Source organism: Pogona vitticeps, chromosome 1 (assembly GCF_051106095.1).
Source record: "Pogona vitticeps strain Pit_001003342236 chromosome 1, PviZW2.1, whole genome shotgun sequence".
Taxonomy (NCBI): Eukaryota; Metazoa; Chordata; class Lepidosauria; order Squamata; family Agamidae; genus Pogona; species Pogona vitticeps.
Genome location: NC_135783.1, coordinates 308,786,899 through 308,805,772, shown reverse-complemented (window position 1 = coordinate 308,805,772; position 18,874 = coordinate 308,786,899). Strand labels below are relative to the sequence as shown.

The 18,874-nt window shown below is 41.5% G+C and overlaps 1 protein-coding gene and 1 long non-coding RNA gene across 2 annotated transcripts in view; one reads left to right on the top strand and one right to left on the bottom strand.

Annotated features, from left to right (window-relative positions):
* The window catches only part of ACTC1 (actin alpha cardiac muscle 1), an 11,515-nt gene extending 9,568 nt beyond the window's left edge, over positions 1–1,947 (bottom strand). The window contains exons 1-2 of the mRNA XM_020789397.3: positions 1,828–1,947; positions 201–349 (exon numbers count right to left, since the gene is read on the bottom strand). Of these exons, the coding sequence (XP_020645056.1) occupies positions 201–329 (129 nt within the window). The 5' untranslated portion in view covers positions 330–349; positions 1,828–1,947. The remainder of the gene's footprint in view (positions 1–200; positions 350–1,827) is intronic.
* Positions 1,780–18,874, top strand: LOC144588688 (uncharacterized). The gene is made up of 3 exons (XR_013544347.1): positions 1,780–1,869; positions 18,095–18,224; positions 18,373–18,874. It is a non-coding gene; the product is annotated as an uncharacterized LOC144588688 (long non-coding RNA).

Sequence of the window (18,874 nt, the reverse complement as noted above, 5' to 3'; positions counted from 1 at the left end):
TTAGGGGACAGACAGAGAAAAGGGCAGGCTAAATGAGGGCTCTGAGATGCCACACAGGCGTCTGCTGGTTTGACCTTGCGCGGCAAGCGGGTCCACGAAGGGCCTGGGAAAGGAAAATGCCGCCCTCACACCGTCCCGTCGGTCCTGCTCTCGCGAGAGAGGGGCTCCCGGCGGGCGGGCCGGAGCCAAGGGGGCCTCACCTGGTGCCTGGGGCGGCCGACGATGGACGGGAAGACGGCTCGAGGGGCGTCATCTCCCGCGAAGCCTGCCTTGACCAGGCCCGAGCCGTTGTCGCACACGAGGGCGGTGGTCTCTTCGTCGTCGCACATCTTGGGGAGGAGGCCGGGAGCTGAAAGAAAGACACCAGAGCACCGCCGGGACTCGTCAGAGAGGGCAGGAGGGAGGCAGGCAGCATCGCCTATTGGGTAGAGGCTGAGGCAGAACTGAAAAGATTACCCTCCTCTTCTAACAAGGACCAGCCGCAGGATTCTCTCTCTCTCTCTCTCTCTCTCTCTCTCTCTCTCTCTCTCTCTCTCTCTCTCTCACACACACACACACACACACACACACACACACACACACACACACACACACACACACACACACACACACACACACACACACACACGGGGGAGAGAACAGGAAGAAACAGCCTCCTTGGTCGCCTTGCCTGAATTCCTCCGCTCCGTCGACTTTGCGACGCCTGGCTAGCGTCCGCCCCAACTTATTTATTTATTTGATTTGTATCCCGCCCATCTGGTCTATGCGACCACTCTAAGCGGCTTCCTATATAACATAAACAATTAATAAAATAACTCCCGAGCTGAGCGCGTGTTTGCCTTCTCAAAAGCATTGGGGTTACTACCGCCAAAGGCAGTATTTCTTGGGATTTTCTTCCTTCTTGCCCCCACCACTCAAAAAAACCCCAACCCAACCCATGCACATTTTGGGGTTTGAAAAGGGCTAGAAGGTACAGGGTGAAAAGTAAAAACCTACAAACGTCAGCGGTTGCACTCTATATAGTCGTGAAGTCTAGAGGAGGGCACCTGTCTGCACACAAAAATAGTTACCAAACAAACAAAAACCCAAGGAAATGGGAAAAGGGGTGTGGGAGCTGTAGCTCGACTCGAAATTGCATTTGACAGACAGATGCACACCCTCTAAATCTTGGATCCATCTCTGCGCGGCGCGCTACTCACGTGCAGGTATGATGTGAATCTCCAGCCGATCTAGTCCTTTCAGGAGAAACTAAAGTGACTAAATTGAGTTTACCCTAAATTAGAGGTATCGTGTAAACGCAAGACTTTTTGGAAAAGACAGTGAAAGACGGAGAGCCGTAGGGGAAGAGGCATCCCTAACCTGAGAGGGATTGGCTCCGTAAATCAGATGCCTCGACCCCTTAGTTTACCAGACGTGAGCAGGGCTATTAATGATAGGACCTTTGGGAGGCCATTAATGTATATAGCGCGTGTCTGAGTTGGAAGCAACGGGGCGGCATCTCCTAACGACAGAGGTTTCCTCCTCTTTGTTTGGGCTAGATCGGGGGCGAAATGCCCAGGTTTTTGCTCAGACCGGACAGGCTATGTAGTTCCAAGCGCGATCTCATCCCTTCTCTCTGCCTTTCTCGCTCTCCTTCTTGCACACGCACGCACACACACACGGGCAAGCGCCCACGCGGATGCAAGCAGCCGAACCATTCATCGGAGCTGAATGAGACGCTGAGCAGAAATGCCACCCAGGATGCTGCCCTGGAAATGCCAGGCGTCGCTCCGGCCACTAGCCTCCGGGGCTCGGCGGGGGAAGCGCGCCCCTGGCTGCGGTACTCACCAGCTCAGCACTTCACCGCGGCGGGATCCTCAGGAGCGCAAGGTGGGTCCCGACTTGGAGGGAGCGCCACCCATTTATACCCGGCGGAGTGGCCGTGTCACTCCCGTGCTCCCGAGGGACATGCCAGGCACCTTGCCCTTATTTGGTCGCCTTCGCGCCATTGAGGAGCCGTGAGGCCATTAATGGAGTAGGGAAGGCAAAAAGTCGCAGCCGGCCGAAACACTCGGGGGCCCCCACAGCCCTTGTAAGGGGTTGCATCCAGGCAGCGAAAGGGGATGGCCAAATAGGGGAACCCGTTTTAAAATGGGGAGTGGGTGGAGGAAGATCATGTCAACCCACTTCTGGAAGCGATTTTAAAAAGAAACCTATAGATCGATGAATGGAAATGCCTAGCTTTCTCTGTCCGGGTGTGTATGTGTGTGTTTTCCAAAGAATCTCAAAACTGTCGAAAGATCAATGAATTAAGCTCTAGCTGCCACGGTGTCTGGCATGTGTCACTGCAGGGCGGGAAATAAGCAGCTGGACAAAGAGGAGCTAACATTTCAAAAGGGCAGCCATGGATTCATTAAACAAATGACAAAAGGGTCTGCCTAACAGCACACTTTACACCCAGGGGTCTGATATGAGATTCCATTGTTGATTTGTTGATTCCTTCAGTTTATCCCTGGCTGCTTCTCCTTTGCCCTCAAGGAAGCTAAGAAAGGGGAAATAATAATAATAGTGTAACCCAAGCCGCCTTGGATCTTTTTCAAAGAGAAAGGTGGGGTATATAATAAACAAACAAATTTAGACTGAAAAATACCAAAAAAAAAATCTTGTCCTTTTTCAGCAACAGCAGCTTAGATGACTTCGGTGGAAGTCACAAACTAAGAAATCACATATCCTTGCATCTCCCTCACCCCACCTTGTAAAATTTACAGTACACATTCACACTGTAAATCTTTAATATTCAGTTCTTAATGCGTCTTGTGGAAGGTGATGCCACCCAAATGGATAAGGCTTTGTTTGCATAAGTGTTTATGGTGAGAATTGATAGAATTTCTGTAATGTTACATCTTTTGCCTTTAGCCTATTAACTATTACTCTGATTTAGCAAATCTTTTCCCAGTATAGGTGATATTTTGATACGAAAGTATTTCTGGACAGCTAACATAAATTATCTGCGGAAAAAACCCTAACTCTCAATTAGATTGCAAGTAGCTAGAAAGGAAGAGGATGTGCAGTGTAGCAGGAAAGCTACAACAAATGGACCCCTTACTACCTTGGTGAAGCCCCATTCTAACATGTTGTTATCACAATCCTATCTGTTTGTCTTGATTTCAATGACTCGGGTCGCTGAAATGCACAGGTAATGATTTGTTTCTACTTGGATCCATGCTCCATTTCTATCACATATCTGTGCAACAGCATTATATTACATATAGTGATGGGAGGCATTCCTGTCATTATAGGAATGACCCACCCAATGAAGGGATGTTTGTGACACCATGCAATGGCTGTTATAGCTGCTCCAGTGCACATGTTTGAGAGCTACCTAGGAACAGGACTCATGTTTGTGACATCTAATGCATGAGCACATGTAATAAAACATGAATTGCTAATATTAGTTGGAAAAAGTTGTTTTGCTAGAATCAAGCTCCATGTTAAAAAATATTTTTTTGGTCCTTTACGAAGAAGACCTTTGAACTAAGCAGTAAATACCAGAGGTAATAAACCTCTTCAACTTTCTCTGTGTCTTCATGGGGAAGTAACCAGTAGACTGTCCTGATGGCTCTGCCTCAAAGTGGGCAGTGTAATTTCTTGGGCTGCAGTGTCCACTGTCCCACAGACAGGATATCAATTGCAGTCCTGAGCATGGAATTCTGGGAGTGATAGTAGAAAAAGGCAGTGTTTCTCCCCATCTCTGCCTTTGTTGTACATTTCTGCCCCCCTGCCCTTCAGGCACAGAGCCAAAGTTTGGAAGAGGACGTGTGTAGATGTTCTTTCCCAGATCTTCATCATGCACATGGTGATTCGACCAATGGGGCATCTAGGGTTGCGGTTGGGGCCAGTAGCATGACCCCACTCTCCCCTCGTTCAACTGCTCATGAGAAGGGCTGAGAGGGATTATAAGTAGTTTTGACTGTGAGCCCCTTGGGAACAATAGCATTTATAAAACTGCCATAAGATGCTCTGAGCACAGGCAAGATAATATCATACACACCCTATAAATAAATGTATTGCTAGAATTCAGGGCTTTACATTATCGTTTACAACATGTAAATACAATTTTATAAGATGGGAGTTCCTCTTTGATTTTATAGGGGGGATCTCTTTAATGGTTTTTAATCTATTCTGTGTTAATGAATTAAACAATTCTTTCCCTCTCTGTTCCACCATCCAAGCCCATATTCAGTAACAGCAGGTGAACAGGTTGATTACGGAGGCTGTCACAAAAATGAACTTAACAAAGAGAGAAAGCAGCATATGTTTCGGAGGCATTGCACACTTGAAGTCTCTTTAAACTTTGATGAACAAGGGGGAGGGGAATTCTTCCCTCCTGCATTTTTGGCAGGCAGGCAGGGTGGGGAAAGAGTTCGTTGGATTACATTAGCACATGTCTTCTTAAGCCCCCAGTTTTTATGCACATTCAGCTACCTAACAAGGAAGATTAAACAGAGCACAAGAAAAACAAACCAAAAACAAAAAAGACCACATTAATTAAATGTAGCAGTTGTGTTCCTGCTCAATTGTTGTTCCAAATAGGTTCAAAATTTGTTCTTGTGATGGAAGCCCCGAGATCCATCCCAACAATTTAAGGATTTTTTGTTCTTCTTAAGTTAAAAATAGAAAGTCAAGAGAGGCAGTTGCTGAGTGGGTTTGGCTTGGTATGCAATGGCCCAGATTGTCAGTGAGTATCCTGGAGGAACTTCATTATATGGCAGAGAGCAGAGCCCTTTGGGAAGTCAGCCTGTAAATTATCCAGACGTGTGCATGTCTCCGCCAGACATTAGGAAAGCAAGCCTCAGAAAAGAGGAGGGAGAATTTGATAACAGCTTCTAATTAAAGGCATATTATGTCCCAACACATTTGTGGCCTGTTCTTTCTTATCAACATTTCAGACACAAATCTTGTGCGTACCTGCAACATAATAGAACTTGGAAAGGGGGAATTGGTGCCAAATTCCTACATACTTAAAAAAACCATTAAAATACTGTAGAAGTATAATCAAAATGGCAACATTTCCATTGGCAAAAAAGAAATACAGATTGGATGTAATTCTATTCAGTATTATGATTGGAGAGATAGCTGTTGCCTGACCCCTATCCCTGGTGTTCTCCTTTGATGGAGAATGGAGAAGGGAAAAGCCTCTGCTATAGATAAAGCCTCAGGATTCCCAGTCACATGGAAAGGTTCTACAGGTAGAAGCAACTGTTTCGCTCTTTCCTCACATGTTGAGATTATTTTTAATGAATGCCTAAATAGAGGTAATACATTTTCCGTATAGAAATCAAATAGTGTGACTGCATATCTTTGAGTATTATATATCTCCATGACTGGCCAAGATGCATTGAACTCATCCTGTTTAATGTAACTTGTCCAAGCTCTCTCAACCAATCAAAAGCTATATGAAGAAAACACACTGCAGAGTTCCTACTCTCCATGATTTAATACCTAGATTGTTTTCCAGTTTAATTTAATTTCCAAGTTAAATTTGGTCTGGGAAATATTAATTTGTTTCACTTAAAGTGAAGAAAGCAAACCAGCAATTTATTACATTCAACTTGTAACTGAAAATTGCATTGTAAAGCATCAGATGAAGAGGATATGTCGCATCCTGTGTAAAATAAGAACAGTATCTGTTTTTTGTTTTGTTTTTTTTGTGAGGGAATCTATTCTCATGGGCAAAATCTTACTTCTTTCTGCCAGAAAGTGAGATTACAGTTTTTAGGGAATAAGAAAACAACAAGTTCCTCCAAATGTTATATAATAGGTTGCAGCAAAATGGCAGTGGAGGAATCAGTGGCTTTGAGCCTTTTTATTTAGAAATCAACTTTATACGCTCTTGCCAATTCACTACAAAAAATACACAGGATTAATTTGTCAATTATGATTTATTAAAGATTGAAATAATCGGGAACATACCCGTACCCACTCCCTCCCCCCAAGAAAGTTGGTAGGCATGCAAATCTAAAATGTACAGCTAAAGTGCAGCTTCAGTTCTTCTTATGAGTTCCAAAGTGACAGATATTTGCAAAGACAGCTATTTTATTTATGGAGCCATAGGGCCTCAGGTGCTACTAGAAGCAAATCTTCTGTTCCATGGCAGGCACAGAAAAGCTGATGACATACATATTCAAACCAACTGCTTTGACATGCTTGTATTAAAGAATACAAGGAGGCATTAAGGGTTTGTCTCTGAGGGACACTTACGGGCATTTGCACTTGAATACAGATGAAGCAGAGTTACCCAGTGTGATGTAATGGATAGAGTGACATACTAGGACTCAGATGATTGGGACTGAATCCCGCTCAGCCATGGAAACTCACTAGGCGGTGGCACTAGTAAAACCACTACTTAAACAGTTCTCTTACCTTAAAAACCCTGTTAGGGTTATTATATGTCAGATATGACTTGACGATACACAACATCTAACACTTAACACAGATGAGGAACACTGTGGCTAGTACAAAAGGAACAAGTCATCTCCACAATATTCTGTCTTCAAATGATATGCAAATGGATGCTAATTTGACAGGAAGTTCTGATCACTATATATTTTAGAAAAGAATACAGAAATACACAGAGGCCAAGACTAGCTGTGGCACTAAAGGCATCATCAGTAACCACAGCAGATGTTAAAATTTAACCTTGCCACCCCAAACAGCAGCTATGGAAGGTCATAATTAGGAGCCCATGTCATGGGGATCAGAGTTTAACTTTGTCCTTGCACCAAACTCCCAAGTTCTGGGGGAAGAAAGCATTGGTAGCTAATACTTGGCGGTGGCTGCAATGAGTCCAATAGTGCCATGCAGGTTCTCCATCCAGGGAAAAACCTGAGTGTCACTGTCCTCCAATCAGATTTGTCATTGACGATTCCAAACTGTGGAGGTCTTCCACTCAATATTGTGATGGATGAGGGCCAGCAAACAGAAGCTTGATCTGAACAGAACAGACACTGTTTTTTTAAAATTCTAATTATCTATTGTCCATTTTCCTGTCTTTGGTTGCCATCCCTGCCTTCAGGGGTATTAGTTCAGGCTTTTCAGTGTGGTAAAGAATTGCAGCAGGGTTCAAAAAAGCTTATTTTTGTACACAATTAAAAGAGAACATTGAGAATTTTAGGAATATTTGTGCTTTTGTACCTCCTAACAATTGGTGTACCTCATGGAAACTGGCAATATGTTCTCATAGAATAATCACATATAGACTGGAACACAGGGAACCTCTTCTCACAAATGCCCACCCTGGAAAAGAAAGGAACATATTCCATCTCCTAGCATAACTTTCTGTCCAAAATATAATTCCATAATATTCTCACATTTGCCAACTTTGATAATTTTGTGAAGCTGGTTTTTGTAGCTTGCTTTCCCTTCTACTATAAGATAAAATGGTTAATTGAATCATCCCAGCTGATAAGTGTGCTTGCAAGAATCTTTCTGGGATTTAAATAGTGCTTATTTAAAGTATAATACAGTACACAGAAAGCTAAAATGGTAAGTCATATAAAAACATAATGAAACTAGCTATTTCTATATTGAAATAAATGTGTTTTTAATGCATATAGTGAAAAGATGAGATACAGATGATAATTAACAATACATACATGTAAAGGAAGGAGACTTCTGTAGTAATGGAATGCTAAATGTGAGATTTTTTTCTTCAAATCAGGGGTCTGCCTGTTCTGGCGTTCCGAGCACACTCTCTTCCCACATGCACTGCCTGCAGCATAGAATCACTCATATCTTCAAGTCCTACTAGAGAAATCATGGGCGACACAAATCCATAGAGGGCTGCCATAGCCATACTGAAGGGCCAAGCAAAAGCAATTAAGATAGTCAACCAGATGAAACTCCACAGAAGGCAACCACAGCTCAATGCACTTTGTGTTTGTGGGCTGATATAATAAAGAAACAAAAAAAAATCAGTCAGAGGCATTTAAAACACATTACATAGCACACATCCCTGACCCCTCCAAACATTCAGTGTTTGACATATAATCTGCTTTTCAAATAGAAATGATCAAATGCTAGAATCTTTTCATAGTCCACAATAAGTATTGATGGATATTAAAAGTTGTCTTCCATTGATTAGAGTTTTCTTATTCTTTATATGCACTAAAACAATAATAATGCTACACAACCTTCCTCCTAGAGACACAAGCTGGTGAACACAGTTCTTTCTGCTTGATGACCATTATGCTACAGTAACTACAGTGTTGTTGCAAGACTGATAGCTGAAATAATATTTGAGTATCTCCAATATATTTTGCAAGTCAAAAATTCCACAGGATATTCTCATGATACCATCCATTAATCAAAACAAAAGTGGATTAGCTCTATACCTGCCATCACACCACATCTCCATGTTCCCCTGATGTCTGTGCATTGAAAATGCTTCAGAAGGCTTTTTACACTCAAGACTCATGAACTACATAGAGTGACGCTAAGCAAGGAGGGGACTTAGCTCAATCAGTGTAACTTCTCATATACAGAAGCCCTGTGTGTGTATAACATGCAAATAGATTATATATTTCCCTACTCACGAAAGTTCAAAGTCTGGATAATGGAGGAGCACAGTTAGCCTTTTTCTACATGATTAAAAGGGAACCAAGCAATATATAGTAGCTTTCTTTTCAGGTTTTCATAGTCAAGCACTGTTCTATCATACCAGAAGGAATTATCTCTCCTTTGGCAATCTATTGAATGGAATTTACTTGCTGTGAACTGCCCAGAGTGACCATAGATCATATGGGTTGTATACAAATTGAACGAACAAACAATGTTGTGTCATTTCTCAAGGAGTGGGACGGATTTGTATATTTGAGATAAGAGCCTTATGTCAAAGATTTTTCTAAAGAAAACATCTGTACCCAGCTTATATACGTATCAGCTTTGAATACTTGCAGGGATTGTTATTGTATCAAGAGGAAAATTATCAAAAGTTACCGGTATGTGTTTTGAATTACTGACTCCATGGAAATAACAAGTTGCACTGTGATTTATCAGTCCTTCCTTCAGGTGATCCTGTCCCCATAAGACCAGTATAAAATTGGTTAACTGCAACAGTAGCAGCCAATAATTTTTTTCCCCTATGAGTGCTTCCGAAAATCTTTCTGAAAGCTCCTAGGAATCAGTTTTACTGGTTTTTTATAGTATAAATACAGTTTATACACTCATGGACTAAAGGCCAAAATGATAGGTCAGTTAAACACCTCCTGAAGCCACTTATATATTGAAACAAGTACTTTTTAATGCAAAAGGGTGAAAGGCAGAAATACAGAGCAGGATGCATGTAAAGGCAGAAGACTTGAGAAAGAATAGAATGCTAACTGCTGAGAGATATTTTCTTCAACCAATGGGCCTGCCCGATCTGACGTTCCGAGCACATTCTCTTCCCACATGTACTGCTTGCAGCATAGAATCAGTCATATCATCAAGGCCTATGAGAGTAATCAGGGGTGCCACAAATCCATAAAGGGCTGACATAAGCACACTTAAGGGCCAAGCAAAAGCAACCAAGACAGCCAACCAGATGACACTCCAAAGAAGACAGCAGCAGTCGATTGAATTTGCTGGTTGTGGGCTGATATAATAAAGAAACAAAAAGATTTGAAGTTGAGAACATTTTAAAGGACATGTCTACTTGAATTCATGTAGCAAATAAGTAAAAACAAAAGGCTGCAGCAAAAATATGCAAATATAGTATTCTACAACTAGACTGTTTCTGACATGGAGATGAAAAGAAAGCTAGGGTCTGTTAATACTCTATAATAACCTGAATTATAGGAACATAATTTTGACATTATTAGATTATTACTTCTTCCTAACACCCTGCTTGCCATATTTCATATTCACTGCACTTTTGAACCACCCTTTTTCTAGAGTCTTAAACTTGATCCACCTATTGCCCGTTTCCACATTTATTTGATCATGTAGATTAATTTGAAACAAGGCACTCCCAGAAGAAGAGAATAGTAAACCACTTCTGAGTGCTCATTACCTAGAAAACTCTGGAAAGGGGTCACCATAAGTCAGGAACTGACTGGACAACCCATGATTATTATATCCGTTATAAAATGAATGAAACAGCAACAGTAGACATGGTCTAGAGGGGTGGGGTAAAAATCCAATAAATAAACAAACAAACAAACAAATATTCAGAATGGTAAGATACAGATTCATCTTAGTTTACCCTAGCAGTAGCCAGTGTACAAAGAGAAGAAAACCAAAAGAACAAAAATACGTATTTTTTTGTATTTGTGTAGCATTTTTCATGTGGGGACCAAGCCCTAGTCATATATTAGCAAAATACATGGCTCATTCATTGTAAGTGGAATGGGATCACACTGAGTTCACACTCTATATCTAGCATACCTACTCCCAACCTTCGCATTTTGGGGAATTGTCTGAAGGTAAGCAGTCAATGCTCATGGAAGTTCCTCCACAGAACAGCTCCCCGATACAAGGAGGCATCATCTCTATTCCCAGAATGAGTGAGTAGAGCTCATCGCCATGAAAGTGCCTTATAATAGAAGCACTGAGACCACAGTCTGGTGATCTAAACATTTCTTGATGACACCAGTTATGTACCCTGTCATTTACTTCCTATATTACTCTTTGCCTTTCTAGGCCACAACCTTCAACAGGAAGGAGGAAAGAAGATACCAGAGTCCTTCATCTCCCTACCCAAAGTCTCATGCTTTGTGATGCATTTCAAACTGTGTTACATGGTTAGCAGGAAAGAATAATGAGTAAGGGGTGATGAATTTTAGCATGTCTCTGATCACATCCTCAATAAAAGCACCATGCCTCTTCCTCCAGCATACCCGAATGGTATATTGCTGCCTTGTCCATCCCAATAAAAATACTACCAACCATCCCACACATCTCCTTCTTGGAGCAGCTGTAAAATTTCTTCCATTTATGAGAGTGTGAATCCATGCTCTGTGGTCCCTGGTTTAGCTAGTCTTGTTTAGGTGGTATAGATCAGACTGTTTTATATCTGCTTTAGTAGAAAACAATGGATTGCACAAATCATAGGTTGTCCACAGATGAGGACTGAAAATCATGGTGTTATCCTATTTGCAGTTCTGATTTGTAGGCAAAGTAGGATTACGAACAGTATCAAACCATTGCTTGTGATCCTGGTTTGTGGGTAAACTATAGTTTCCTTAATGTGAGCAAAATAGTATAGTGTGATTTGCCACTAAACAGAAACAGAAGTGCTTGGCTTTTTTATATATGAGGAGGGGAAGGGAGGTGTATACAAGCCTGAGTTTGTCCACACTTCCTAAGTTGAACCATGTTTACTCTTTGTGTAGAAGTAGTGCCAGGTGTATTGGTCCACCTATTTCCGTCCTTCCTAAAAAAGAAGAGCATAATCTCCTGGCACCTGAGTTGCATTCTGCACCTGCAGTCCTCTCAGACTCAGAGAGTTTGAGGCTGTTATCTATACCAGAACTACTTCTCAACTCTCCCAGACCTTTTAAATATGGAAGAAAGGAAACTTGAATATGCAACAAATATGCATCATTATTTGTTTCAAAAATCTTGGCTGAAATCTTATGTACATCCATCAGGGAGCATCGTCCTCTGAGCACAGTGCATCTTACTTCTGAATAAATGCACACAGGTCAGAGGCTGGAAAACTTACTTTTCGAACTATCTTTCTCTTAGTCTCCATTGTGGCACAAGAGTTGTTACAAAAAACCCTCCATAGTTTACGTATCATTTCTCCTTTTGGTTATATATAAAAAATGGAGCCAGGGACCAAGAGTTTGATTCCCCACTGCGCCTCTTGAAAGCGGAGCAGCCTGTACAATGCAAGCTGCATTATCCCAGAGCACCACCAGAAGGAGGGACCAGAACACCACTTCTAAATATATGCAGAGAATCCTGAGGGGGATTGCCATCATCAGAATCAATATGATGGTACACAATAACATTGTAAAACTGCTTGTACAGAAGTGAAGCCTGGGTAGTAACAAAGTTTCAGGTTTAAAACAGACATTGACCAAAACGTCTGTTTTTAAAAACAGACATTGACCAAAAGTTCCATCACACTGATAAATTGGAGAAGAGAACATTTTTGCTCACATGGAAAATCGTCATATGAGCAAGAACTCCAACTCCAATATTCTATGGTTTCTCCTTGAATGGGGAGTTGCCATATAAGCAGCAATGTCCCCTCTTCAAATCAAATAATGAATGCATGTGGAAACTGCAGAATGGAGTGAAGTCTTTTCCTCTATCTTGCCAGACCAGGATTTTCTAGAGCCTGGATTTGTTTTTTGTCATAGTTGGAGCAAACCTACTTAAATATATAAAATTTGTTGTGTAGTTGTTTAGTCGTGTCCGACTCTTCGTGACCCATGGACTAGAACACGCCAGGCCCTCCTGTCTTCCACTGCCTCCTGGAATTGGGTCAAATTCATGTTGGTCGCTTCGATGACACTGTCCAACCATCTCGTCGTCTCTCGTCCCCTTCTCCTCTTGCCTTCACACTTTCCCAACATCAGGGTCTTTTCCAGGGAGTCTTCTCTCATGAGATGGCCAAAGTATTGGAGCCTCAGCTTCAGGATCTGGCCTTTCAGCGAGCACTCAGGGTTGATTTCCTTCAAAATGGATAGGTTTGTTATCTTTGCAGTCCAGGGGACTCTCAAGAGTATCCTCCAGCACCACAATTCAAAAGCATCAATTCTTCGGTGGTTAGCCTTTATGGTCCAGCTCTCACTCCCATACATTGCTACTGGAAAAACCATAGCTTTCACTATGTGGACCTTTGTCGGCAAGGTGATGTCTCTGCTTTTTAAGATGCTGTCTAGGTTTGTCATCACTTCCCTCCCAAGAAGCAGGCGTCTATTAATTTTGGGGCTGCTGTCACCATCTGCAGTGATCATGGAGCCCAAGAAAGTCAAATCTGTCACTGCCTCCATATCCTCCCCTTCTTTTTGCCAGGATGTGATGGGGCCAGTGGCCATGATCTTAGTTTTTTTTTATGTTGAGCTTCAGACCATTTTTTGCACTCTCCTCTTTCACCCTCATTAAGAGGTTCTTTCATTCCACTTTCTGCCATCAGAGTAGAATCATTTGCATATCTGAGGTTGTTGATATTTCTTCTGGCAATCTTAATTTTGGCTTGGGATTCATCCAGTCCTGCCTTTCGCATGATGTATTCTACATATAAGCAAGGAAACAATATGCAGCCTTGTCATACTCCTTTCCCAATTTTGAACCACACCCAGTTCTAACTGTTGCTTCCTGTCCCACATAGATATTTCTCAGTAGATAAGGTGGTCAGGCGCTCCCATTTCTTTAAGAACTTGCCATAGTTTGCTGTGGTCCACACAGTCAAAGGCTTTTGCGTAGTCAATGAAGCAGAAGTAGATGTTTTTTCTGGAACTCTCTAGCTTTCTCCATAAGCCAGCGCATGTTAGCAATTTGGTCTCTCTTATTCTTTACTTGCCTGATTTTCTGGGTGCAATCCAAGATATTCTTTATATCTTTCAACTGCTTTAAACAACTGCATTGCTTTTCCATGTCATGTAATCTTATAGTAGTAATAACATATTTTGTATATGAAATGATATGTACACTGTATGGGGGATTATATACGAAGAAGAAAACTTATACCTTTTAGCACCTTGGGAAGTTGCAGTCCCTCCTGTCTCCTTACTAAGAAGCGCCTCATCTGGGGATGGTTCTCCCTCAGCTGCCTCATCAAATTCCTCATATGCTCCTGCATTTTCTTCAGCAGCCATTTCTTATGGTTCCTCTTGAATATACTATTAGTCATCACAAAATAAAAACAGACATTTATTTTAAAAATAGAAATAACATTTTAACTTTAAAAGTATAATGAATTATTTATACTTTGCTGAACTCTCTCTTCAAATCGAAGTGGAATAAAGGAGATGCCTATCTTTTAAATTTAATTTTATCATGTGTCGCCAAGTCAGTTCTGACATATGGCAACACTTTTCAGGGTTTCCTAGGTAGAATACAGTACTCAAAAGTGGTTTGCTATTCCCTTCTTCTGAGGGCAATCCTGGGACTGTGCAGCTTGCAGGAGGCACAGTGGGAAATTGAACTTCCAACCTATTTACACCACTGAGCTATAGAAGTACAAGCAGTAAAATGTTTCAGAAAATGAAATCAGATGTGAAGGCTCTCTTTGATTTTATCACAATTCATGCACTGATGTTTTATCCAACTATATTCCAGCAAAAAAGGGGAAAAATCCATGTAATCCTTGTACAAAATTCAGAACAATACTATTCCACTAATTTTTTTTTTAAAAAAGACACGAGCCCATGTTTGTATTTGAATGTAGTGGTCTAATCATAATATCAAACATTCTTGTTTTTTGGATATATTGTTTGTGGCTGCATAGCTCAATGGTTGTGGCTGGATAGCCCAGAAGCTGGATTCCATGATCCATAGGGTCCCTAGTGTTGTTGACCACACAGCACAGATGGGTTAATTAGAGCTCTTGTTTTGTTCTGCTACTTGTATTGCTCGAGTGAACTAGCCTGCCATCTTTTCTTGTTCTTCTCTCAACCAGGCTGGGGAATCTGTGGCCTCTCAGGGGTTGACCTTCAACTGTCAATAGTCCTAACCATTAGCATCTAGAGGGCTGCAGGTTCCCTACCCCTCTCATGCATCCTTGAAGAAACAGAAGTTTCTACCCCACAGCAGGAAAAAGTGTCACACTACAGAAGGTCATTAAAAACCTTTACTAAAGGTTACAGTGCTGGACTTCTAGTTTGTGTGTTGCTTCATAGATATCCCAATTGAACTGGTTGTACTGTCAAGTGTCCGCAGATGCTCTGAAAGCAGTGTGTCCAAAATTTTACTATAATCGTATGGAACCCATTTGTACCCCATCTGTTTTCCAAGGAATGTGGTCTAAAATCATTCCATTTTACCCTCACAATAAATTTAGGAGATTGATTAGGATTAGAGATGGGGGCTTCATATTCGTATACGAATACAGAGCCCCACAAGCACAGGTGGCTTGTTTGATTATGTCCCACCCCCAGTTCCCACTGTGCAGACCACTTACTGTGCTGTGCATGTGGCCGGCATAATCTTTTTCACCCCAATCACAGCAGTAGCTCAGCTGCCACAGCCCTGCCTCTCTGCTCGCCCAGCCACGCCGGCAAGGGGACAGGGGGACAAGTCTCCCTCCTGAGCTGCGGAGCAGTTGGATGAGCAGGGAGGCAGGGCTGCAGCAGCTGAGCTACTGCCATGATTGGGGCACAGAAAATTATCCCAGCCATGCATGCAGTGCAGTAAGTGGTCCAGCCGGGTTGGGCGTGGGAGGTAATTAGGCTGGCCACCTGGGCCAGAGGGCTTTGTCTTCATATACAAATACGAAGCCCTCATCTCTAATTAAGATCATCCACTGGTACTGTTAGATCAATTTAGATCTGGACTTAATGGTCCTCCCTCAACAAATGGTAGTATGTATTACTTTACTTAAAAATTCAGCAGGCTAGCCTTACTGCATTTGAGAGCCCTCCATATCAGTAGTTGGACTGCTCAGTGGTTTAAGTATCTGGCTGCTGAGACAGAGGTTGGGAGTTTGATTCCCTACTCCAAGGAGAAGAGCCAACCTATGTGGCCTTTGGGAAGCTCCACAGTCCTAAGATATCCCCAGAAGAAGGTAGTGGTAAGCCACTTCTGAGTGTTCTCTACATGGAAAACCTTGAAAAGGTTTGTCATGAATAAGAATTGACTTGACAGCACATTATTATTATTATTTTAGATTGTTTGTATTCTTTCTATCCTATTTTTCCACTAGCGTATTTTTCACTTTCATGAGGTATTACTTTTTGCCTAAATGACTCATATTGGGTCTTCAGATTACACTATGAGCTAACTAGTCAATCTGTTTTGGAATGAAAGGTATGCACAAACATCTATGAATGGCAATGCATAATTCATGCTGCCAAGGAATGCTTGGTGCAGGCAATTTATTTAAACACTTGAAGGTATGGAACTTGGGAGACTCAGGTTCTAATTCTTACATAGCTCTGGAACCTACGGGGTGATCTTGTGCTATTTGCATGGTGCTGAGAGAAGAAAATCTTATGACCCAGGTTCCTGGGTAAAACAAGAACAAAAAAAGAAGAAATCTTGTGGGAAATGAGTTTTCCATCTTATAAGAAACAACAGGAGGAGCTGAAGTATATATAAAGCCTTGTATCATACAGTTGGGATCCAGTCAGCCTGTATTTTGGAGCCAGAAAGCCTCACATCTGTTTGGAGGCCAGAAAATATCCTTCACTCCTCATAATTTCATGCCAGACTGAGGTTCGGGTTGCTAGGTCAGCAACATTGCCATGCCTGAAAATCCTGAAACCAGACAGACAGGTAATTTGACATCATGGGATGAGGTAAACAAGGGGTGAGAGACATGGAATCATCCTGGGTCATGATGCTGGCGTGCCATTCCCTGCTTTGTTCCAGCTGTAGCAATGCATCAAAGTCCATGCACTCTCCCCTTGTTCCTGTATTATTGGTGCACTGAAAATATGCAGCTGTAACACACATAGTTTGTACTGAGCCCCTGAGCCCTGGCACCAACTGGAAATGAGTGGGAATGGATGTTCAGGCTTCAATGCCACCTTTCTCCTCCTTCATTGCCACTAATCCGGAGATATGTTTTCCTGCTTGGAGTCCTGGAGATACTAGCAATTCTCTGTAATTCAGGCTATGGCCTTAAACCTGATAATCCTATCTGGGGAATTATACATAAATTTGTGCCATATGTAAAGTCAAGCATGTCTATAATGAAAAATACTGGGACCATAAAGGGACCATTGAGTACACTCTAATGGTTGGAAATGCAAACCATGAGTAACCCAGCTGCACGAAGCTTCATAGGGCAGAAACCACTGGTTTCAGCAGACCAACCAAGACAACAGAAGTGGCAGTAGAAGTCTCTCTCTGTCCTGGCAATCACAATAGTATTACTACCTCAGGTGTGAAGAATGTAGTGGTTATATAAAAAGGAAGGATGTAATGGCCAGGACATACAACTTTGTAATTTATTTAATCTTAACTCTTTAATTTGAGTCAAAATACATTTTCCATTCCCAATGTGCACAGACTTAGTGATGGGCATGACTTACCTTGTAAATACAGATTCCTAGAATTCTTTTTTAAAATGACTAGTTTTGCTTTTGGGTGTTCACTGCAATCTGAAGACATCAGAAGGCTTTTGAAGAGAAAGATTACACAAAAAAATCCATGTGCTTCCTCTCAGGAACACATAATGCTTATAGATTATTCAAAGCAACCTTGTTTCCAGGTAACCAGTATGATGTCATATCTATGGAAATCTAAAAGACCATCTAGCGTACCGCTCCTGCTCCACTATTCAAGTGTACTACAGCAGCTGCTCACTTCCAGAAAAGAATGGGCAACAATGGGATCTTTCAGACAGATTATTTGTTTTCTGTAATGTAGCTGATTCATTCCTGATGTTATTGGGTTATTCCCCCAACCAATGGACCATAAGGCTTGTTCCAGTTACAGCAATAACAAAATCCATGACTTTCTATGCTTTTTTTTTATCTCCTGCTTGGTTTGTTCTAGGGAGCAGATGTGGTGCTTCCCAGTGAAAGTTCATTTCCACAGTCAGAACCTCTGGTTGGAAACTTGATTAGGTTGTCAATTAGCTTCAAACAAACACAAATAGTTCTTGAAAGGAAATTCCAGCAGGGAAATAAATTTCTACAAATTAGTTAAATCTTAAGATTTCTGGAAGAGAAGTGGTGGGTTGTTTGTTTGTGTTTTGGAAAACTGGTTTTTACAAATAATGTTGAATTTGAATATGAATTTCAGTAAGCCCTGTGCTCCTTTGCAATCACATAGGACAAAGGGGAGTTTCCTTTTGGAAGTAATCTGGAAAGGCCCTATATTCCACACAGACCAAAGCGACCTCTTACAACAGAAAAATAAAGTATGTTCATAAAGAATAATGTAATTGTGTCCAAAGGAGGTATGATATGTGTATATATATTTGTTTAATGCTCTCTCCATCTCTTTCTGCCAGATGTTTGGACAGACTTGTGGTAAAGGAGGCTCTTCTTATAAAACCTTCAGTCCCTCTCTGGATTCCTTCAAACCTGTTAACCAAACTTTGGTCTCTCTATATACTGTTCAGACAAAACCTGGTACCAAAGGTGAGCAGCTGATGCCCCTCTTCCCTTTCTAATTGAGCAACAGTTTGGGAGTCTTTTTATTATTTGAAGATTGCTACCTGACAGAATCTGATAATTAAGGCACACTGGACATCAGAGAAAACAAATTATATTCCCTTTTCTAACCTAGGTCCATAAAGAGGGTTTCTTTTTCTTCAAAGAAGGGAGAAGAACAAACCATATACCACTGACTACAAACAGAATCAGACATGATGTACCTCATTAGGAACATTGCAGTAAGCTGATCTAGGTGGAAGAAACTATGCTGGGTATTTTTACTGGCTATGTCGTAACTTCTCCTCTCTTGAACCTGTAAAATATATATCACTCCCACTTGTCCCTGCACTATTTTTTATATCCTTTCAAACATTGCAAAGCTGACCTTTTAGCCTCACCTCAAATGAACTGGGATTTAAGTCATGTGATAGATTTACTATTATTCCAGTTTTGTAATATCTAAATTTCTACTAAATTTCTTGTATCCATCTTTCACCTAATTGTGGCTATATGTTGAAAAAGAACAGCTGCACTGATAATGCTTACTCTGTGATGCCCTTCACTTTTTGGACAAGTCTGTATCTCCTTTTCACTTGCAAATAAACTCTCCGTAATGGACATTTCCATAGCAAAAA